This window comes from Ambystoma mexicanum, chromosome 8 (assembly GCF_040938575.1).
Source record: "Ambystoma mexicanum isolate Mex_15411 chromosome 8, UKY_AmexF1_1, whole genome shotgun sequence".
In the NCBI taxonomy this organism is placed as follows: domain Eukaryota; kingdom Metazoa; phylum Chordata; class Amphibia; order Caudata; family Ambystomatidae; genus Ambystoma; species Ambystoma mexicanum.
In genome coordinates this window covers 339840473-339865194 of record NC_090929.1, presented here as the reverse complement: position 1 = coordinate 339865194, position 24722 = coordinate 339840473, and the positions used below count along the sequence as shown (strand labels likewise).

The 24722-nt window shown below is 45.0% G+C and overlaps 1 protein-coding gene across 5 annotated transcripts in view; it reads left to right on the top strand.

Annotated features, from left to right (window-relative positions):
- The window catches only part of EXD3 (exonuclease 3'-5' domain containing 3), a 3187846-nt gene that overhangs the window by 833325 nt on the left and 2329799 nt on the right, over nucleotides 1-24722 (top strand). For all 5 annotated transcript variants that reach the window (XM_069609779.1, XM_069609780.1, XM_069609781.1 and 2 more), the window contains one exon: nucleotides 21375-21542. In XM_069609779.1, coding sequence (XP_069465880.1) covers nucleotides 21375-21542 — 168 coding nt within the window. The remainder of the gene's footprint in view (nucleotides 1-21374; nucleotides 21543-24722) is intronic.

The following is a 24722-nucleotide window of genomic DNA, read 5'->3' as shown; positions in this document are numbered from 1 at the left end:
TAAGATGTTCCCCCAAGACCACGCCCGAGTAAGAAAATAGTCCCTGAAGTAAAGTAGTCCCCTTCAGGCTTCACGTTGGCTTGGATTCTTAGCATCATGTTCTGCATGAGGTAAGTGTAAGCATATGAGCCTGGCGCCTATGGTGCCAGGACTGACCCCCTTCTATGAGCCTGGTGCCTACGGTGCCAGGACTGTACCCAGATAGCCCCTAGCCGGGGCTGCTGGGCTTTTTCTAAGCAGGTACGAGGTAAACCGGTGAACGGATGATCAAAATGCATTACAGTCAATAACCGATTATGCTTTACCAGGACTCGAAGCAGTGTATTGGGTTATACCGCCCCAGGAGTTGGAGCCCAGTAGGGAATTGCAAATTGGGGGGAATTGACTGCTTAGAATTGCAAGTTGGAATACCAGGGGGTTTAGTCTCCTTATGGTGGCAGAGGGGTCCTGGCAAGTTTTGGCCAATTTTGATGTCTTTTATGATCCTTTATTTATATAGCGCCTATACACAATGTGTTTCAAAGCGCTTCAAGGCAAGGGAGGGAACAAGGGAAAATACAACCACATTCTTACAGGCCATGAACCGTAAGTATGTGAAATTAACTATTGTACTCGGCCTGACGACATTTCAGATAGTGACATAGATAAGGAAGGGAGTGGGAGAGTGAGAAGGAAATGGAAACAGACAGGCGACTACCGTACTAGGCCTGACGACATTCTGGTAGAGCCGGAGAAAAACAAGAAGGTGAGGGTGAGGGGTGCAGAAAGGGAGGGGAGGAACAAAACAAGCGACTATCATACTAGGCCTGACGACATTTGAGATAGTGCTGGAGGGGGGGTGGGGAGGAAAAAAACAGTAAGGGGAGGGTGGAGGAAACAGACGAGGTTGCTATCATATTAGGTCCAGGGACAATTCTGATAGAGTAAGTGCATAGAAGAAAGTAAGGCGAGGAGATAGGAAAAGGGAGAAGGGAAAGGAGGAGAGAAAAGAGAGTAAGCAGTAAAAAAGAGTGGAGAAGCAAGAGTGGAGAGCGAATACAATTGCAGAAGTCACCTTACAGTAGACCTAGCTCGACTGCCCTCTGCATGTGGAGTGTTTCCACCTATGCCAATCAATGGCCAACAAAGTCCCTAGGGGCAGATCTTTCAGGGAACTCCTCATCGGAGTGAACCAGAAAATTAGCTCACGCCCGATGATGTTGACGCCAGTTGGGGGTAATGTTCAGGCTGTAGAGTTGTGGTCCGATGTCAGCAGGGAGACCTGGAGGATGTTACATCTACGCTCCGCCATGTCTGAAACACACTGTGTTGGAAGAGGCTTTGGTTGTGTGTAATGTCTCCTGCAGAGCATCTTTTCCTCTTGGGAATTGACCTTAATTCTAGGTGTCTAGATGAACTGCAATGTGCTACCTATAGGAATGTTGTCAAACACTATGGGATGTTGCAGTGGAAAAGCAATAGAAAGGAAAAACAGTGGGTTACATTTCTAAGACACTGGGACCTTGTTATTTTGAATGGCAGAACTAGAGGGGGATATCTCGGGACATTATACTTGGGCCGGGAATAATAGTTGGGGTACTCTAGATAATTTTTCGGAACAATGCCTGCCTTATGGCTATTAAAGAACTTAGAGTGATCCCTAATGACTGTAGCGATCACAATATACTGGCCCTCCCCATTAATTTGCAGCCTACGGCGTTTAGCATACAAGGTTGCACCGTGCTAAAGCCAAACCATGATGGTAACCGTATCCATTGGTCCACCAGACAAATCCATAAAGTGGGAGTGTTTGTTGCAGAGTTGCTAAGTGATTCTATTGAGGGCTTGGTCGCCCTCAGTTGCAATGAGGTTGAAAAGTGGCTCAAGGATTTAGCCGTAAAAACTGGTTGTTGTCCAAAGGGACCCCTTCTGTCCTATAACAAAACTGCCAATAAATATGATATTGCCAATTGTGATGCCAAAAGAGTGATATGAAGGAAATTGAGAGTTGAGCAAGGTGGACAGTGCTTGAGATGATTAGAAGGGTGAAGCTTATTTAGAATAACTATAAGCTTTGGCTTAAGCGCTAGAAGCTTTAGATTCAAAATGCACACTGGCAAAGGATGTTTATGGTACTTAGAAGTGTTAACACTAAGAATATATGGGCCACGTTAGCCAGGGTTAAGGGGGACTGTAGAGTAAAAACGTTAAACCCTATCCAGGAAGATAAGTGGATTAGCCACCTTGGCGAGAAAGGAGACTCCTCGGTTGGGGGTTTTCCCCGTCATTCATGACTGGGGGCTGGACACTGGCAATTGAGGAGAAAGAAATTGAAACCATAATAGGGAAACTTAAGAAATCTAGGGCCCTGGGCCAAATGGCTTGGCCAAGGTTGTATTAAAACAGAATCCTAACACGTGCCCCATAATCCTTAAAATCCAGTTTGACAGGGTGTGTACAGCGCAGGAAATCTCAAGTACTGAAGTACGTGCCAGCAGTCTGTGCTTGCTCCGGTCTACAAAAAAGGGGACCGGTCCTTGCCAGATAATTGCAGACTGCTGTCACTTTTGGATGTTTTGGGAAAAATCTTCTCTGAATTTGTCTTGAGGGTTTTGCAGAATTGGGTGGAGGAGACCCAACTTTTAAATCTAATGCAAACTGGTCTTAGCATTGGGAGTAGTACCGTATAACCTGAGGATTTTGGATGCATTGTTTCAAAGAGCTTCTGCCCTTGAGGGTGGGGGGGGGCTCCACTCTGTACGTCATCTACGTGGACTTCCAGGCAGCTTTTCGATGGTGTTAATTGAGGAAAGCTATAGTCTAAAATGGAAAATTGCAGGTGCCCCGAGTGGCTTTTGAATGTTCTCAAGAGGCTCCACTTTAACACACAAGCAAGAGTGTGTCTGGATAACCAGGGTGAAATGTCTAAGTTGGTTAAGATTCTTAGGGAGGTAAAGCAGGTTTGTACCCTGGCTCCCCTTTTGTATAATATATATTTATGGCAAACCTCCCTTTGCGTTTTATTGTAGGAGTTGGGTGCTTTCCAAGAATTGGTGATTGTCCAATACCATGTATGTTAAATGCTGATGACTTCGTAATGTTTAATCATACATACAGTGGTGAGCGGGCCATGTTTGACTCCTTAGTAAAAAAAGTGTCCGAATTTGAAACTACCCTTGGGACACTAGACTATGTGGCATCATGCCCATACGTGGGCCTGGATATGAGTGGTAATAGATCATAGACTCGTATAAAAGAGGCCAATACTATAAAGGCACACTGAATTGAAATGAACCACAGAGACTTTTAGGTGCGCGCAAAAGAAAATGTATCAGTTGTTAAGAAATTTAAATCATCAGTTGTTAGTATTCATTCATCAAATTATATTTTCATGACAGTCTATTTCCTTGTACTCTGTATTACGTTCATACAGGGTGTATACACTTTCTTTAACACAAAATTATACTTCCATTTTCAAATTTTGGATCTGTTTTCAAATCACATCCTTTTGTTTCCTTCAACTCTATATTATATCCATACAGAGTATTGCTGTAGTCTTTGACTCTCAAATATTTTCACATTTAATGGTTTCAAATTATACAACCGATTCCAATATATATGACGTATGCAGTGTGTGCTGAATTTTCCCTTTTATCTCCCTCTACACGTGTTTCTCCGTCCTCTCAGATAGTTCATCAGGAGGGTTGTTGTGAATATTGTATAATTGCACCTGAAAGTTAAGGAAACAATGCACTTGTATAAATAATTATTGGGCACCGTATACAAATAATCAAAAGTGGTATGGTACTTATACAGGTTGCATACTTTATACTTACTACATTTGAATCATGTAGACTATTTCACATCCCATCCAAGGGTTCTAGTTTTTTCAAGTTTTGATTATTATTGGGTCCCATTGCACCGATTTTAAGACTCTCTTAACATCTCTTTCTGTCTCTCGGGACTTGTTCATTATCTAATAGTGAAAAAGAGCGAAAGTTCCGCTGTTAATTGTTTATCCGTTGCTTATCTACGCTTGCTGAGAGAATATATTTAGTTCTAGTGGCTTACCTTCTGTAATAGAATGTTTTTTCTGTAAGGCTGCTTTTCTTGAGTCCCGCAATGCCTCTGATCGTGGTTGCCGATACGGGTGACTCAAAATGGCCGTTTATTTATATGCGTCATCAAAAACCCAGAGCGTGATGACCTCATTGCATGCCGTGTTCTATGCCGTGTGTGCGTGATGACGTCACAGCGGATGTTTGCACATGCGATCATGTCGCTTTGGCTTGGATTAACTTGAACATGAATACGGGCCCAATTATGTAATATAATTGTTGATATAGTACAGAGAACTTCCTTTGTGATACTTTAACTCTTCTTATTTATTTCTGTGTGGGTGGCATTTATTTAGCTGAGGATGGTATGGATGCAATATTTAACATTTACTTTTTTCATTATCCTTTGTTCCCTAGAAGTTCCTCATTCTAGGTTGTCTGTTTGTTCTGTTATTTCCTATGATTGGTGCTCCTGTTATGACTCAGATTGCTAGCATCTTATATATGGTTAGTTGAAAAAATACAAATTTTACAAATAGTTTCATACTTTGCACATTTTTACATTTTTACAAAATGTTATTATACAAAAAGTGTTCCATTTCCATATCAGAATTCAGACCTATATTGCAACAGTCCAAATTGCAAATCCAAATTGCTTCCTTATGACATATTTTTTCTCTGTTCCCCCCTTGCCGTGGTTCGAACAATTTCTAATCCAAAGAATCTAATCACTTCTATGTTAGATACCTCATGTTCTGTTGCATAGTGTTTGACTAGTGGGTATCTGGTGTCTTGATTTTTGATTGTTGTAAGTTGTTCTGAAATCCTTATCTTCAAGGCTCTGATCGTGCTGCCCACATAGTCTTTTACAAATGCATTCAATGGTATAGATTACATGATTACTGTTACACTTAATAAAGTCTTGGATCTCCTGTTTTTTACCATCTTGTAATGTTATTTTCTTTTTTCCATTGTCTGAATATTTGCAATAGTTGCACGTGCCACATTTGTAGTTGCCTTTAAGTTTTTACGTTGACCACAAATTATTTTTTCCCATTTTTGTTGGTTCCTTAACAAAATGTGAAGGAAATAGTATCTGTTTCAAGTTCTTGGCTCTTTTGTATGTAATGCTTGGTTGATCGTCAATATGGTTTGTTAGATCTTTGTCTAGTTTCAATAGATAGCAGTGTTTTTTTAGAATTTTTTTCAATATCATGTGGTCCATGCTATATGATGATACAAACCGTATTGCATTTTTGGTTTGTTTCTCAGGATTTCTCGATTTTGTTTTTTAAAAGTTCATCTCTGGATAGCAATTATGTTTTCTTTAGTGCTTTATTAAGTTGTGTATTGTTGTAGCCTCTGGCTTGAAATTTACTAAAGGCTGTTTCTACATGTTTCTAAATGTTCATGTCTGCTTCTTGAGTACAATTTCTTTTGATTCTTAGGAATTCTCTGTATGGTATATTGCGGATGATATGTTGAGGATGGTTGCTTTTTGCATGTAGTGTGCTGTTTCCAGATGTAGGTTTGGTATAGAGTGTGGATTGTATTCTCCGGTTGTATATATAAAGCTCCAAGTCTAGGAAATGAATTCTGTCTTTACTTTCTTCCATTGTTAGTTTGAGATTGTAATCATTTGTATTTAAGAATTTGTGATATTCTTTTAAAGATTTCTGATCTCCATTCCAAATCACCAGGATGTCGTCTATGTACCGACCCCAAAACGCAATATTGTTGTCTTCCATGAATGTGCAATGGGTCCAGGCATGCTTTAGTTCATAGTTCCCCATATATAAGTTAGCATATGAGGGGGAAAATTTCGCCCCCATTGCAGTCCCTTGGCGTTGTTTATACATAATATTGTTGAAGAGAAACACATTATTATTGAGTACAAAATTTAGCATTTCAAGGATCATATTGTTCTGATCCAAATAGGAAACTGACCTGGCTTTGAGAAAGTATTCAACTGTTTCCTTTCCTTTTAGGTGTAGGATGCTTGTATATAGTGCAGTGACATCAAAAGTAACCAATCTATAGTTTTCTTCCCAGTTAATATGTTCAAGCTGCGGTATAATGTGCTTGGTGTCTTGTACATATGAAGCCAGGTTGGCTAAAAGTGGTTGTAGGTGTCTGTCTATGTATGCTGATATGGGTTCACTTACAGATCCTATTCCATTAATAATTGGTCTGCTTGATGGTATAGTGCTGTATTTCTTGTGAATTTTTGGAAGAACGTATATAGTCGCCATTATTGGATTTCTGTTTCTTACGTACTCCTACTCCTCACCCGTTCGTATACCATTCTCATGCCAATGCGTGCTCATTATGTTCCATTCTTCTTATATTTGAGGCACGGGGTTCTCTGTCAGTTTTTCATAGCAGGTTGTGTCCCTTAGATGCGTTTCCACCATACGAATATAATTAGTAGTTTTTAGGAGGACTATTTTGCCTCCTTTATCCGCCTCTTTTATTGTTATTTCATCATTGTTTCATTTAAAGAGGTCAAGATTCATCTGGAAATAGTTTCCTTGATTTGTAGGACTAAAGGATAGTCCTTTTAATGCTGTGACTAAGTCATGTGATAGCTCTGAATCAGTTAAGTTTAGAACTAGGTTCTCTTCCTTTGGGGGTTTTGTGATCATGTTTGTACCCCCGTATTTGCATTTTCTCCTGTTTTATCTCTTCTTCCCCCTTCTGCCCCTCTTTGTTGGCCACCATTTGTGTTTGTATGTTGCAGCTGTTGATTTCTTAATTGTTGAGTGCTTTGATAGAGTGGGTAAGATCTTTCCGGTTTGTGCTTTTGATATTCTTCTAAAAAAAGAGTATGTTGTTGTTCTGTCTGATGCTTTTGTACTGTCCTGTTGTGGTTCTGATTGTTCTTCATTTTCACTTTCCATTTCTGAAGATCCTGATTTGTTTTCAGAAAATGTTTGTTTCTCATCTGTCGTTTTCTTGGCCGGTTTTTTGCCAGCTGCTGTTCTTGATTTGAATTTGTTTTGGAATGTGTAAACTCTTCTAAATTTTTAGTCCAATATATCACGTAAAAATGTTTGTTGTTGGGGGCGTGGCCTGGAGCTCCGATGACTCGGATGCTCCTTTAAGAGCCTGCCGGGACGGGCCCGCTGCAGCGAGAATATCAGATGCTTTGGCAGCGAGTTAAACCCTCAAAGTCCACCTGGGGGTGTCCGAACCCCAGCTGCTCACTGTGGCCCTTACCCCGGAGCGATACGAGACCGGGAAGCTGGCCCCCGGAGCTCCGAAAGCAGCAGCCCCTCCTCTGCCTGCATCCAAAATGGCGGGCGGGGCTCGAGAGCCTGGTGTCTGGGGGGTGCGGGCCTTCCCGATTGCCTGAACAGTGCTGGAGGCAGACCGGACCACACGGCAATGGACCGGGCTTGAGGGGCCCCCACCAGCCCCCACACACAAGCTTACCAGCGCCACACCTGCTTGATGCCCTCCAGTCCCAATGTGGCACCCGCACTCGTTCCTGTGCCTGCTGGTAGCCACACCCCTGCTCCTAGTGGATCCTTAGGAGCATGTGCTGGTGCGGGCCCCGCGGGCGTGTGACGGCGCTTGAGGGAGGGAATCCTTCAGTCTTCGGCGGCCCCCTCGATGCCTGAAGACTTAACCATCTGGTGCGTGCAGCACAGAGACCCAGAACGGACATGGAGCCTTCACAGCAGGCTACATGCTGGGAGGACTGGACCTCCCGAATCAGCCACCATGGATCTCCCAGAAGGGGCCCCTCACTGTGGCAAGTGTGCCCCCCGATACCACCCCGGAACCCCTCTGCTCCAGAATAGGGGGGGCTGTAGCTGGCTCAAGGGACCCTCCATTGCTGGCAAGGAGTGTTCACCCCGCGGGGGTCCCCGCTCCCCGCCATGAGTCGTACCCCACTCATCAAGCTCCGGTCTTGGCTAGCCCTGCCTGGACACCCCTGCTGGGTGCTGGGGGACTTCAGAAGCGGCCCTGCCCCCGTTAGGCAGCTCTTCCCCCTCCAGGGGCACCCCGGCCCACCCTGCCTCCCCCCACTGCCTCTGCATAACAGTGGGGCCCTCAACACACGGACTTCCTCGTCCCAGCGAGGACTAGCCGCAGGGGGCACCAGTGCCCTCCACGCACAAAGTGAAGCTAGCAGGATTAAGGTGCCCATAGTTTCCCGCCTAGAGCAAGCCTCAGACTGCCCTTCCCGGTCAGCAAGCTGAACATCGAGGGTCATTGGTAGCCCCCCTCCCCGGCTCTTCTCACTCCGCAGCCCATTCCTCCTGGGGCACCCCGGCCCACTCTGCTCCCCCTCTCATCACAGCATGACAGCAGGGTTCTGCACTCCAAGACGGGGGACCGCAACCCACCGAACCCGAGAAACTGCCAAATACTAGCGGCAGTTTCTCACTGCCCGCTTCAGCACTCTCCACCCACGCGTTGGAGGGCCCACGAGTCTACCTAGGGAACCAGATCTATAAAGATGACGAAGCAATCGAAGGCGGGCAAGAACTCCGACATCGTAGCCATGTTCTCGACGATGGACAAAGGGAAGAAGCCCGACCCTCTGAAAACCACCCCACCAAAGGCCCAAGAAGGCCGGGGCTCCCTAGCTACCAAAGGGGACATACTGTCTTTCATGGCCGACATTAAATCCAAAATCAGATCCTGCATGACGGAGCTTACCAGCAAGCTAGAACATACGGATCAAAGGGTGAACGAGATGGAACAAAGGTTGGGGGAGATCGACGACCGCTCTCAGGACCAGGCAGTCGTGCTGGGGGAAATCCAAAACTCCATACAATCCCTACAGGACAAGTACGAAATCCTTGAGTTCAAGCAAGAGGATTTGGAAAACAGGGCCCGGTGTAACAACCTCCGTATCCGTGGGGTACCATCCTCTGTGCCAGACAAAGACCTGGCCGAATACGTTGGGGCCTTCTTCCAAGCTTTGCTCCCGCACCTAGATAAACCACAACTCCTTTTGGACCGCACCCACAGATTGCGCCCACGACAAGGGCTGGACTCGGTTCTCCCTCCAGATGTGATAACAAGGGTGCACTTCTTTACCACAAATGAGGCAATCTCAGCTATCAGCCGCACCCGAGACAAACTGTCCTTTCAGGGGCCACCTCTTCAAATATACCAGGACCTCTCCCTACTCACCCTCCAGAAGAGGGCCCTCCGGCCCCTGTCGCTCTTCCTGCAGGAGCAGCAGTTTCGGTACAGATGGCTGTACCCAACCACCCTACAATTTTCATACAACGGTACCCTTCGCAGAATCAGCCACCTTCAAGACGCCAGCAAGATCATGCAATCCTCCGCACCTGCGGAGGACACGTCACCAGGATCGGAGGACCCTGCAGGCTTGGAATCGGAGGCTCTTCCAAAGCCCATCCGTTCCTCATGGTCCAAAGTCCAGCGAAATAGCAGGAGAAAATAGAGCGCAGATAGAGTCCCTGCTGGAGAGACGCCCCCTCCCCACGGCTGGTCTCCATACATCGTTGCGGAGATGACTCGCCACCTTTGACACAGCCACAGTTGATCGCGTTCAACGCAGCGGGCCCCACCCACGGCTCATGCCCAGTTCCAAGGTACATTCCACCTTCAGAGTCCTTGGAACTCCATAACTCTTGCATTTCCACAATTGGCCCTGTTGGCCAGGGGGATGGCCACACTTACAAAATTGGCCCCTCTATCCGTTAAAGTTACGCTCCCGTTGGGGACATGTGCTGAAACCCCAAGAGCAAGGTGACTTAGGGCTAGCACTCTATCGGGAAGCTGGCTGAGCAACACCCCCGCCCCGACCTTATCCCCCTCCTCAGACATGACAGCAGGGGCGGATCAAGCACAGGGACACCAGACACTGAATCCTTACGCTGAACGTTAACAGATTGAACTCTCCCGCTAAGCAGAAATCGATCCTGGAAAAACTCCAGGCTCAGGATGCAGCAGTAGCTCTGATACAGGAGACCCATTTACTACCAGAAGACTGGGGACGGCTCCGCTCTAGGTGGTTCCCACTACAATTCTTTGCTTCAGGGAACTCCAAGAAAAGCGACACGGCAATTCTTTTTAGAAAGGGCCTGAACCCCCAAATCCTGGATACCAAATCTTGCCCGGAAGGCCGATTCATGGCCGTCAAGTGTCAACTGCTGGGAGATATCTACTCTTTTTGTCTCAATATAAGCCCCCAACACCGGGCAATCTGATTTCTACGGCTCAGTGGGCGCCACCTTCTCTCACTTTATAGAAGTCCAAACAATAATGGGGGGAGACTTTAACGGAGTGCCGGACCCCACGAGGGACATATCACACCCCCCTACTCCCTTGAGACTTCACACAAGCTCTCAACTTGCTACGCCTGTTTAGAACACTCGAAGTGGTAGACTCATGGCGGATCCTCCAACCCTCTGAAAAAGATTACTCCTTTCTACTCCTATGTCCATCCGACCTTCTCAAGGATAGACCTTCTCCTGACGTCTGCTCAGGGGCTCACCTACACCACAGAGATATCCATTGGCCTCCGGATTCTGTCAGACCACGCCCCAGTACCATGGAAATTCGAGCACACATTCCAAAGCCCAATTCTCCCCCATATGGGCACTATATGACCCAATGCTTAATCAAATGCTGCTCAGGGACACAATCGCAAAAGCGATCATAAACTCTTAAGGAGAACCCGGTGGAAGACACCTCCCCCGCAAACACCTGGTACGCCCTTAAGGGGGTAATCGGGGGCGAACTAATCGCACAAGGGGTGGCATTTCATTGCAATAGATGCCAGGCCCGCCTAGCTTTGGAGGAGGAACTTAAAATAGCGGAAGAGACTCATAAGAAGAAAGGCTGGTCCCCCAGGACACAGCGAGCCATCCGCATCTCCAGGAAAAAAACTAGAGGCTCATTACGCCGAGCATACAGCCCACCTTATGGCCAAAGCCAAACAATCTTATTACGCCAAGAACAACAAGGCTAACAGGTTGTTGGTAGCCAAACTGGCCAAGGCAAAACGTACCAGTACCATCGTCGGCCTCCAAGACACATAGTGGACAATGCAATACGCGGAACATCTGTCCCAGGTAATGGCGGCACCCTCCCAGAACCGGAGCGAACAAAGGGAATATATACGGAAGGCGGCCCTCTCCCACCTGCAAGACTCACCTAGAGAAAGCCTGGAGGCCCCAATTACAGGTGAGGAGGTTGAAGAAGCTATTAAGTCCCTCAAACCCCAGGCCCCGACGGCTTCTCCACGAGATTTTACAAAATCTTGAAACCCCAACTAACCCCCGCTCCCCCTCCACCCCCTTTCCCCCCATTGTTGGCACTCTTCAATTCTATCAAGGGAACGGGGACGGTCACCCCTTCAATGCAAGAATCCACCACAATCCTCCTTCCTAAACCAGGGAAAGACCCGAGAGACCCGGCCTCTTATAGGCCGATAGCCCTCCTAAATATCGACACCAATCTATACTCTAAGATCCTGGCTAACCATCTGGCTTGCGTGCTGCCTGAGCTAATCCACACAGACCAAACGGGCTTCATCTTGAGTAGATCTGCAGGCGATAACATGCGTAGAAACTTGAACCTGGTTGACCTAGCCACGCGCAACTCCCAAGGGCTTGTGCTAATGGCTGTTGACGCTACCAAGGCCTTCGACCAGGTGGACTGGTCCTTCATGCAGCTTACGTTGGAGGCCTTTGGATTTGGCCCAACTTTCCAGACAATGGTCCTGGAGATCTACAAAGCACCAAAAACCCTCCTTAGAATTAATGGTTCCTTCTCTGCCCCGATCTCCCTGACCTGCGGGACCAGACAAGGCTGCCCCGTATCCCCATTGCTGTTTGTGCTCATTATGGAGCCATTTGCCCAAAGGTTCAGACAAAACACCCAAATCAGGGGCCCTCATTCCAATCGGTCACAGCACAAAATCGCCCTATAGGCGGATGATGTGCTGCTCACGATCTCGGAACCTCGCACCTCACTACAACATACCCTAGCTGAAATAGCTAGCTATGGCAGGGTCACTGGCTTCACCATCAACTTCTCCAAATCGGTGGCCTTGTGCATAGGCCTCTCCCAGGAGGAGCGGGAGGCCCTGATCCCAATGTGCCCGATTACATGGAAGAGAAAGTCCATCCCCTACCTAGAGGTCCGGATCCCAGCAAACCCGAGGGAAACATTTCAAGCCAACTTCCCCAAGCTCTTCAAAGATTTCGAGGATGACTTGAAACGCTGGGCATCCCAGGAAATCTCCCTAATGGGTCGTATTACGGCCTGCAAAATGAACCTCTTACCAAGATTTCTCTACGCCTGCTCATCCCTTCCGGTAGCAATCCCAACATCCGACCTAAATGAGCTGCAGGAGAAGAGGCTCTGGTTCATCTGGAAAGGCAAAAAAATTAGAATCCCCCGAAAGACCCTAACAGGGGACGCGAGACTTGGGTGGGTCTGGGGTTCCCCAACCTGCATGCCTACAGGGCAGCAGCACAACTAGCTCACGTCCGTGCCTGGCAGATAGCCTCGGACCGCCCAAGATGGGTGGAACTCGAGCAGGCACGGCTCCCACTCCCCCTCAGATTCCTCCCGCACATTCCACCAGCCCTTAGAGAACACGGGGAGGGCTTTCTGCTGGCAACCAAACATACCCTGGCCTCTTGGGACTAGGCGTTAAAACGTAAGGGGATCCCGAGGGGATTGAGCCCCCTATCTCCAATTTTCCACAACCCAACCTTCTCACCCGGGTCGCACCCGCAAAACTTTCAGAACTGGATCGAGGGAGGTCTTGAAACCTTGGACCAACTATATGAGGACGCCCTCCCCTGCACATTTGAGCAATGTAAGGAGCGGTTCCAACTCCAAGAGAGGGACAGGTTCACATATTTTCAGCTTCGTCACTGGTGCTCACATCCGCAGACCCTCCAAGCAGCTACGCGCCCCCTCACAGCCCTTGAACTGACCCTCAAGGTCCTCCCATCCCGAGGCAGAATAACTACTCAATACAGACGTTTCTCAGAGGACTTCCTGACTACAAGGACCCGGGCTATAGCTCAGTGGGAGGCAGACTTGGTAGGCCCAATGGATGACCAAACCTCAGTGGACATCTGGTCACAAGCTCGTGCTGCATCTACCTGCGTCACCAATAGGGAATGCGCGTACATAATTCTACCGCGCTGGTACTATTCTCTGCTCAGGCTCCATCACATGAACCGTTCCCTTGACCCCCTTTGTTGGAGAGGATGTGGCCGACCAGGCTCTCTTCCACATGTGGTGGACATGCCTGAAGGTCCAACAGTTTTGGAAACAATGCCTTGCGGTCATCGAACAAATCACCCGGGCCCCACTCCCTCTCGACCCCGGACCCGTTCTCCTGGGGACCCCAATCCCAGGGACAAATCCACGCTCGGGAAGCAAAGCTAAACTATTAACCCAATGTCTCCTGGTGGGGAAAATAGTGACCGCCCGCTCCTGGAAGGCCCCCGGAGGTCCCCTCGATGATCCAATGGTGGGGGAAACTATGGGACATCCTGATTGCCGAAAAGGTGACAGCGGCAAAAGCCAGAATCCTCCACCGCTTTCAGAACATTTGGGCACCTGTGCTGGAATATGACCAGAGATTCCCTGCGCTGACCTTTAAGCCCACTAATGCCCAGCGAGTCCTGGGGGACTGTGACGCCACCTGAAAGGAGAAACACAAAACAAGGTGGACAGACCGAAGCACAGGCGTTTGGGAAACACACCTGTGCTCTGGGCAGGGGGGAGGGGTTAGGACGGGGAACATTGAGAGTCATGCTATATGTTGCATTTGCTATAAACTTGTTACCTTGCCTTGGTTTAAAATAAACATATTTAAAAAAAAAAAAAAAGTTGTTTTTTAGAATTTTTATTCCTTCTCAAATTTTTGCAAGTATTCATCCAATATTTGGTAATTTTTAATGTTGCTTCAGGTAAATTCATCTTTTCAATTATTTCCTTAGTTATGTCAATTTCTTGTAGTAGTTTAGAATGGGACGACTTTGTATTCATAATTATCCTGTGAATCATTTCTTTGGATGTTGTGGTGAGCAAGTCTTCCCATTATTTTAAATCTTCCACAGCTTCCTCTTCAAATGCAGGAAGATGCATATGCGTAATCCTCGAGGTATTCTGCCTACTTCTCCCAGCAACACTTTTCTAGTTGCTCAAATGCTTTTTTTAAGGATTTGATACTGGTGTTCTTATTATTTGTATTGGGGTTGTGAGTTCCCAGAAATGGCTCCTCCGCATCTTGTTCCCTTTTCTTAAAACGTTGTTCATTTTATATTTGTTGAGATTCAGTGACTGTTCTTTGATTTGTGGATTGTATTTGTTTTGTTGGTTTGAAGAAATGCTGAACTTAGTTGGTTTTGGCTGTAGGGCTCAGCTGCTGTTGCCGTAAAGTACAAAATATTTTTGAATCCTAGTCTGTGGCAACTATGGCGAGCTTCCTTATAATTAAGAAAATTATAGCTTCTTTTTGTATGTTTGCAGCCACCTGGACTCTTTATCACTGCGACTGACCAGTGCTTGAATTACTAAATTGAAATGAACCACAGAGACTTTTAGGTGCGCTCCAAAGAAAATGTATCAGTTGTTAAGAAATTTAAATCATCAGTTGTTAGTATTCATTCATCAAATTATATTTTCATGACAGTCTGATTTCCTTGTACTCTGTATTACGTTCATACAGGGTGTATACACTTTTTCTTTAACACAAAATTATACTTCCATTTTCAAATTTTGGATCTATTTTCACATCACAACCTTTTGTTTCCTTCCACTCTGTATTATATCCATACAGAGTATTGCTGTAGTCTTTGACTCTCAAATATTTTCACATATAATGGTTTTGAATTATACAACCAATGCCAATATATATGACGTATGCAGTGTGCGCTTAATTTTCCCTTTTATCTCCCTCTACACGTGTTTCTCCGTCCTCTCACACGGTTCATCAGGAGGGTTGTTGTGAATATTGTGGGATAATTGCACCTGAAAGTTAAGGGAACAATGCACTTGTATAAATAATTGTGTTTTAAGAACTATTGGGCACCGTATACAAATAATCAAGTGGTATGGTACTTATACAGGTTGCATACTTTATACTTACTACATTTGAATCATGTAGACTATTTCACATCCCATCCAAGGGTTCTAGTTTTTTCAAGTTTGGATATTCCTTGGAGGAAGGCATAATTACTTCATAAACCCAGTGTTTTTGCTCTATTGTCTTACATGGCCTGCATGCCTTGGCAATGGGTGAATTTAAATGGCTGGTCACTCTTGGGGGATGTTTTTGGAATCAGATCCTAATAATGTGACTATCGACCCCTGTCGAATATCTTAGATTGGAGTTGGGGTTGGTTTCCCTGTAGGTTCAAGTGATGTTTAGACATGGGTTGCTTCATTTAAAAACTTACTCACATCCAAAATGTCAATTACTGGCTTTGCTGGGGACCACTAATGGAATCAGCCACAAGCTTAGTGGGGAGGAATTCAATAGATTGATGGATAGGCTGTACAAGGGTATTGGTTGGTTACCTGACTTTAAACGTGGCACTAGGTTTCCCATAGTAAAGCAGTTATTTAAAAGTACATTGAAGAAATGGGACTGGACAAACAACTACACAGATTTACCAATGTTGCACACCTATAAGTATGTCTCGAATGTCACCCATCGGTTTCTTCATACCCAAAGATACTTGAGGCAGTGCCCTAGTCCTGCGGTCCGGTATTTCTTATTTAGACTTTGCACAAACCAACTAACTTTGCACATTTTTTGTGATGCAAAACTCAAGATCCCAGTACAGCATATGATCTGTCGAATATATAAATCTCCTGGGGTCTTAGAAACAGTAAAACATGTATTTACTGAGTGCAAACTTCTGGGTTCGGTATATATGACCATAATGGGTAGTTTTGTGCATAATTATGATTCGATAGGGGAGGACGATTTATGGAATTTCTGCCTTAATACAGAGATTGAAAGAGTGAACGTGGCTTTGTACCTTTTATGGTGTGTTACTGTAAAAGCGTAATGTAATGTCAATGAAGAGCGATTTTGGTAATGTATTCCTTTTTAGTATTTTTATCATATAAATTGTGAATGACCGAATGAATTTAAATGAAATGATTTGCCCTATGTTGGGACTATCAGACAATCGTTATATTAATGTTCATAATTGTTTTTAGGTGATTAATGTACTGTGATTTTAGAATTGTTAATCCTTAGCTGAAACAGAAGCGGCGCAGTTAAATGTCTATAGCCCACAACCTTAAGGTGTAGTTGGTTGGTGAACATAATTGGTGAACACAATGAGTGTATATTGTGGTTTAGAAATTCTATTTTATTGAATTTTACTTATATTTTAACTTGTATTACATTGTATTGGGTATTGGCATTGTGTCATTTTAGTTCTGGTCTTTTAGTCTGTATTGTTTGCTTTGTAAAGGTCCTTTGAAATAAATACAAATAAAAACATTAAAACTGAGTGAAATTGCTGTACTTTCACTTCCCCCATCTGCCAATTACTATGTTCTTTTTACACATGATAGATATACAATGCATCTATTTGAGAATGAGAGCAAGCCAAGAGAGTTTGACAGTGGCCAATTGAGAACATCATCTATGTTTCAACACACAATATGCATGCCAGCTAAGCAACCCAAACACAGCAATTAACCAGCCCAACCAAAAACTACACGTCTACAACTGACTTACATACCATATCCCTCGCTAACTCATCCTAGCACCACAGGCACACATGGCTTCCCTCTGGACAGAAATGCCTCTATGCTCTTGACACAGGACAGCTAGAAAGAGACCCTAACTCAGAGCTCTGGGTACTGCGTGCATCAATGTAGCTTCAAAGCAATCTTGTGCTTGCCCTCCATCCCTATTAGCCTAACCCACACCCTCTTTTTCAGATGCATCAGAGTGCACAGTGACCATTTACATTACCGCAGAGTCACTTGCCTCTGCCTCCTTTCCTGATGCTTCGACCCAACAGCAGAGTTTAAAAACACCAAACACTGTAGCAATAGCTGTATATCCATGATATCCACCTCACCTTCGTTTCTAAGGTCTCACTAATGAACTATTCTATAGTCATCTAGCCTGCTGAAAGCGATTCCTCCTGGGTTGCCCTCCCTATATCTTCCAAAAACCATTGGCAAACTTCTAATTTGTCAGTGTCTACATAACCATCTCATAGCCTATTCCCCTGTCTACATGAACCATACTACCTCAGAGAAACACAGGTGGAAAATATGAACCTAGACAGGGAATCAGTTTGAAATAGATCTGTTGGATGTTCAGAGGACCAAGATGTTTGGTCGATGAAAAAGTGGCGATGAAAAGTCCCACGATGAAAAGTACTTCGATGATATGCGTGTATACCGATAATTCAACTAAAGGTAGTGTTTAGGCTATTGTAGGATAAGTGTGGAAAAATAGAGGCTTTTAAACAATGACCTATGTTGAGCATGCGAAATGGGGGAAAGACGCTCTTCTCTGCGATATGCTATGGAGTCCTAGCACAGTGGAACATATTTCGCAAGAGCTAATATGATGGATAGCTAATCCCAAGAAGCCCTATGATATTGATTCTACAGCACCTGGGTGTGTCAGCAAGACAGAAGATCGTTATTCAGCAATGGCTGACCACTGCATGTGTACGGCAAAGAACAAAGTCTCAAGGCATGGGGAGGTCGGCATTGCTCAAAATGATAATCCTACCCAGGCTGCTGCATTGTTTTACAAACGTCCCATACTTGATAACCAAATGTTTCTTCTCCAATGTATATAGTATATGCAGAAGGCTGATTTGGCATAATACCAGAAACCGGTTAGCCTTATGGAAATTACAGAACTTATATGACCGAGCAGGGATCAGACAGCCCAATTTTGAAGTGTACTACCTAGCTGGACAACTTCAATACGTAGCAAAATGTTTGTCCGACGACATCACATCGGAGTCCAGACTAAGGGTGGAATGTGCACCATATTTCCTGAAAGAGTGGATGTGGGTGACGGACCCCCCGAAACGAAAGAGGACGGCACTGCTGACCCTGGGCAGGGAGATCTGGCACAGGGCCTGCGCAATGATGCGGTGCCCGTTGCCGTGCTCCCCGCAAGTCCCCCTGGTGACACTGAGAGGTATAGATGAACAACTGAGGAGAATTATCAGGGAACACTTGAAACCGGTGGGAGTGACAAAAGTGGGTGATGTATGGCGAGCTGGAGTTTGACATGAAGAGAGGACACTGGCCTACATAGTGGACAGTACATTACATAAATTAGGCTCATGAGGCTATTAAAGAAGACATGGTCGGAAATAGAACTGGCCCAGCAGGCGAATGTTGCAATAGAAACGTTCCAAGCAGTGTCAGAGGTTGGCCATGAGGTCCCCAGAATTTGAGATAATGATGTCCAAGGTTGGTAAAGAGGTGGTTCAAGTGAGACGGGAGTGGGAGAGACCATGAAGTGTCGAGGAATGCCAGACTGCAACAGATTAAGCTATATATCAGCCATAGGGCATACATGACCCCTAAGAAAATTAGCAAGTTCAAGAATGCGGCTATACAATACTGCCCTAAATGTGGGGATGAGAATGCTGGGATGGTACATATGTTCTGGGCTTGCCCCGAGATTACAAGATACTGGGAAGAAATCGCAGACCGATTGGCTAACAAGATTAGCGTTAGACTCCTTGTGGGGATGTATGGTGGGGGGCTTTCCTAGACCGCGTAAATTTAGGCACGTGAGCAAGCTCAAAGACCTCGCCTATATTTTAGCGAAGCGCAGAATAGCCATGGGCTGGAAGGCACGGCAGAGACCAACTATAGAATCCTGGTAGAGGGACCTCCTACAATGAGCAGAGGTTGAAACGGTTGTTTGGAGGGAAGCAGTGTGTGGGGGCGGGGGGGAGAATCAGGAACGCTGATAGCTTGGCAGCAATTGATTGCATTTCTGACCGGCCCGGAGCCTGAGGAACTAGACACCAATGGCTCCATGGATTGCACAGAAGAAGTGATGGTTGTGGATTGATGGACCGTGGTTGTAGACGGAGTGCATTTAAGGGGGTTGAGGGGGATTAGGGTGGAAGGGTTGGGGAGTAAGGGGTTTATGCACCATGTTAAGGTGCACGGTTTGTTGTTTGTTATGAAAACAATAAACTGTTTACAAAAAAAGAATACTCAAGGCATGGAAGTCCTGGAAAAAAACAAAATGTTCAGCATTAGGTTGCAGATATGTTAACGCTTTTAATGGTATGAGAACAAGATGTTGATTCAACTAATAATGTGCTCAGATTTGTGGCTACATGGCGGCTGATTACCAGAAAACTTCACTTACTCTCTCTGTTGCCCGATATCCCGGTATTACCAGGATATTATGGGCGACGCAGTGCCGGTAAGTTCCCATTCCCATGGAGTCCTGGGATTTACTGAATCACTGGCACAGTTAGTAACAGCGCCAGTGATTCAGGCATTTGTTTGCCAGCAGGGGCCTGAACTCAAGGCAGGTCAGGCCTGCCGGGAGATCCGTGGCCCCCACAGGCACACTTGTGCTAGTCCGGTAAAAATGCCAGAGCCAGAATTACCGGCATTTTTGCTGGACCGGCACACTTGTAATGAGGCCAATGGTCTGCGTTGAGTGAGATGTACTACTAGTTTTATAGTTGTAAGCTATTCTCCTTTTGTTTTTTATTGTTGCATGTTGTTTGTTCATTCTTTTCTCTTGTGTTAATTTCATGGTTTTTTTCCCTGCCCTTAGGTGATCAATATATGGGTACTAATTCAGCGTGGTTCTTGCACCTTTTTCCTCATTACAAATAACCCGCGTTTTTCACACTGTGGGGCCGTCCCCCTGGTGGGGTCCGAAGGAGGTCCAGGGGGATGCAATGCTCTTCCAAAAGGGAACTTGAGGATGGCTTTTGGTAGAAAATATAAGCAGATACAGCATATTGTGGAGCCCACAAACAATACATTTACTCAAGTGGTCGGATCAGAAGCAACATTTTTACTCCAAAGGGGACATGATATGACCTGATAAATTTTATTTATATCGCGCCTATGCACAAGTGTTTCAAGGCACGACGAGGCAAGGGAGGAGGCGCTGGCCCAAGAGAGCGATCTGCCCCCCAACTAGTTGCTTGGAAAAGAGACTGACCCTCAGGGAGTTGGAAGTGTAGGAACGAAGAGCTCAAATAGGAAGATACTTCAGAAGAGAAAGCTGGAGATATGTTTTGTTTCCAGGCCCCAGAAGGCCTTGTGTACAATGCAAAGGGTCTTGAAATTGGTCCTTGCAGTCACTGAGAGCCAATGGAGAGATTTCAGTGCTGGAGAGATACGATCCCTGGGCTTGAGGCCAACGACAAATCTTGCAGTCCTGTTCTGGATGAGTTGCAGAGGACGGAGAGTAGAGGCAGACAGATTTAAAAGGAGGCTGTTACAGTAGTAAAGCCTAGATAGAACGAGAGCTCTAGCTACAGTGAACTTATGGGGGAAGGAGAGGAAAGGAAGAATACCTCTGAGGAGGTGCATTCAGTAGTTTGACTTCTTAGAGACATCTCAAATATGAGGAGAGAAGGGGAGAGAGGAGTCAAAGATAACCCTGAGGTTCTTAGCCTCAGAGATGGGAGCAGGAGGAGGGCCAGGGGGCCGGTCAGGGAGTGGCGGGAAAGAGGGTTGCAGGTGTGCTGATGAGGAGGATCTCCGCCTTGCGTGCATTCAAGCAGAGATCATTGGCGGCGAAACACTCCTGAATTGAAGTCAGACAATCCGGGATAAGAGAGGGAGAAGAGGTGGAAGAGGGGAGAATTAAGGCAAGCTGGTTATCATCCGCATAGCATTGGAAATTGGAGCAGAGAGCTGCAATGCAGTGGGCGGAAGGTGCCAGGTATTGTTTGAACAACCAGGAAGAAAGGTTAGACCCCTGGGGAACACCACAGTTAGAGAAGGAGATGGAGGAGAGGAAGGACCCAAGTTGGACCTGGGAGGGTCTGTCAGAGAGGAAAGAAGTCAGCCAGGCCAGAGCATGAGATACAAAAGTTTGAATACCACTGCATTACGCAAATAAGATTAATATCTCAATGCGTGATATTGTTAACATTTTATGAATTTTGATGTGATTTGTTTTTTCAAATGATCTGTTTTTCTCGACACATTTCAACACACAGAGAAATACAGCATGCCCCGCTATAAATAGAATGAACCTCCCTGCAATGTCATTCCTTCTCCTGTACTGTACCACAAAACATGGTGTGTGTTTGGGAACCCTTTAACATTTCGTCTTTGTATTTTATTTAAATGGTTTGGCCTTTTTTCCCCACCTAGACTGGACTATGGCTGAAGAAGCTGCAAGCACGCGTGTTTGGCCTGATATCATCTGGACAGACAAATGCTATTGACCCGCTAATCGAGATTTACCAGCTCAACCAGGCAGATCGTGACTTTTTGTTGGGGCATGTCAGTAGCCTGTACCTCCGTGGCAAGTACAAAGAGGTGAGTGCAGACCTTTGTCTCTTGTGGATACAGAGTTCTGGTTTGCAAGGGAAGGCAAGCATGAAGCTTGTTTAATTGGTTTTGGGTCATGAGAGTAATAATGGCATTATTATTGCCAATTGCGATGGCTTTCAAGGGCCTGTGACTGTCTCCTTCCTGTCCCTGGGGGCATTGGATTAGGTGAGATGATCAGGGACAGAGTGCTGCTGCCCAATGTGTGATGCTGGGCCCAGAAAAGGTACAGTGGACCACCCCTCACTACCCCAGGATTAAGGAAGAGGATGGTCCCCAGTTTCAGACTTGTACTAAGTCTGACCCATTAAGGGGCTTAACATAGGACTTTATTCAAATGTTCTTTGTGTTATGATTCCTTCATTTCTTCGCCTAATCAGAGGTCGGGAAGCCTTACCCCAAATAAGGAACATAGTGGCAGCCTGATTTGAAGCGCTTTGAAACATATTGTGCGTATATAAATAAACTATCAAATCATATCTGAAGGGAGGGACCTTTTTTCAATTTTCTGACATGTGAATTTCTCATGTAGTGCTTTATTCAAAGTGTCAGAGAATACCTAGGCATACATAAGAGTAGATGACCTCTATTCTGTTGTTTTCCATTGACCATTGACCATGGAAATGTACTCTTTGTTGGCTTCTTCCGTCCAATCATCATAATCTTGGTTTTTAAATAGTTTATAACCAGCCTATTTTCATTAGAGTACTGTACTAATTTATCTATAGTTTGTTGCAGGCCTATTTTGGTTGTATCCAACAGTACCGTATCCTCTGCATTTGCAAGCCAGACCAGATGATCATGGCCTATCTTAGGTGGAAAATCTCTACAGTCACTTATGCTTGCTCGCGTATCCGATACATATAGATTGTAAAGCGTGGGTGCAAGGGAACAGCTCTGTTTTAGACCCCCATTAGTCAGAATCTTTTCACCAAGAGCTCCCTCCTGATGCAATCTTATTTGGGCTTCTGTATCAGTAGAACATTCCTGGACAACATTAACTTCCACAGGGCTTAAATTCCACTTGCTGAGTTTATCCCACAATAGTTTGCGGTCTACCATATCGAACACACCTTTTAAAATCAATAACACATATTAATAAAGATATGTCCTTATTCAAATTGTCCCTCATCATGGACAGTAGTGTTCAGGCATTGTGTAAGGTGCTCATGCCTCTTCGGAAGCCTCTTTGTTGCTTAGAGAATATATTATTCTTTTTAATGCAACCATTCACCTACAGTAGAAGGATTTGTGCGAAAAATGTTGAACAGGCATCCGTTATCGCTAACAATCTGTAATTATATGGGTCGTCTCTAGATCCTTTCTTAAATATAGGTATTAACATAGTAGCCTTCCAACTGACAGGAATAAATCCTGTTGTACAGATTGAAGTGAATAGCAAATGTATTCACCCAATAGCTGGGATTTCTCTTATAAATTAGGCTAGGAATTCCGTCAGCACCTGGAGCTTGCAAGGGTTTGGTTTTAACAATTATTATTTCTATGTCAATATCAAAAGACAATGTTATGCCCTTACTTAAAACCCTACTCAACAAGACTTCATTGTGAGTTTGACTATTACTGTAATATATTTGTTTGACGTATTTGATCCATTCCGATTCTTTTGTAGCATTAACATCTCTACCCAGGGTACAATTTTCCTGATTATGTGCATTATACACGTTCCAAATTTGCATCCATCGCAGTGATTTAACATAGTTCTCAGTATTACCCATTCGAGGGGATTGGGTCCTCCGACGTATTCCATATCTATGACATGTAATCACCACAGCTGTGCTGCTTCGGAAACTTTTCGGCGTCTGCGTCCTGCGTCGATGACGTTGATGCGCCGTCGTCGAGGACCTCCTCCGACGTCATCCGATGTGATAAGTAGGACGCACCACCTTTTTAGAATACTCCGAGGCTTCGTGACTCCTGACAAAGTTCTTATAACGTGTTTTCAGATGTTTGATTGTCCCATTATTTCCACATTCATTGATACAATTGCTCTTAACTGCATTTATTTCTTTGTAAACGTCTCTTTTTCCTTGGCAATTATAATATCAAAAGTCTTTTTTATGCATAGTTTTACCATTGTTACTCCTGGATCAATCATATGTATATTGCTTTGCAGTCTTAAAGATGTCCTCAAATGTTTTAGAGTCAACACCATGATTTTTTCACTATTGTGGACCAGTTTATCAAAAAATCCACAAATGTTAATAGACCCGTGCATACTATTAACAGCCATATTTAGACAAAGGGTACCCCTCATAACCTTGTTAACTTTCAAATAATATATAATTCATCATTCGATTTACCAGCCAGGTCCACCAAATTGTGCTCTCTGCGACATTTGCTTAATATCCTGCAAATCCTGTTCTTGAATCCTAGATACGGTAGTGTCAATGCACTGTTGGGAGATCTGCTGATCCATAATTTAGCGTTATCAGCAAGTATGACAATGACACTCGATTTTATGTAGTATAAGAACTTCTCTAAGACACCAATGTGGTGTGGCATTCATAATTTTCTGATACACGCGCAAACAGATTTGGACAATTTTAGCTGATTTGTTCACGATATTATATTCCAACATGATGTACTCAGCTGGAGTGTTCTAGATTAAGTGCAGAAGTCTCTAGAGTGTGCATCTCTCTAGTAATTCTAATTTAGTTATCATGTTTAGACTCAAATGTTCCATCCCATAGAGCATGATGAGCAATACTTTGGTTAAATACAACTGAATGATAGTCCCAACAGTGTACCCTCCTGCTCTGTAGGTTAATGACTTAATAGTCCCAGTGACCAGTGCCGTCTTAAGTTGGACAGTGTGGGTACAAGTATGCAGCTCTGTTTTTAGACCAGAGCAAGAGGCAATCCACTTAGTCATTTAACTTTCATATGCCCATGCAGTGACTTGATCATATTAAGTAAGCGCCCGGGAATCTTCCATTTAGACAGCTTTCACCACAGCCTACCCCTGTCAACCGTATCAAAGGCTTCACTATAGACCACAATGCTACGTAGACCAGCAGCTTTCGTATTCGCCATGCCTGTTTGTTAAGTCATCAATGACAGTCCATTATCAGCCGTGCTAGTGCCCCTCCTAAACCTCATTTGATTAAAAGATGTGATGTCATGTTCTAAAATCCAATTGCTAAACTC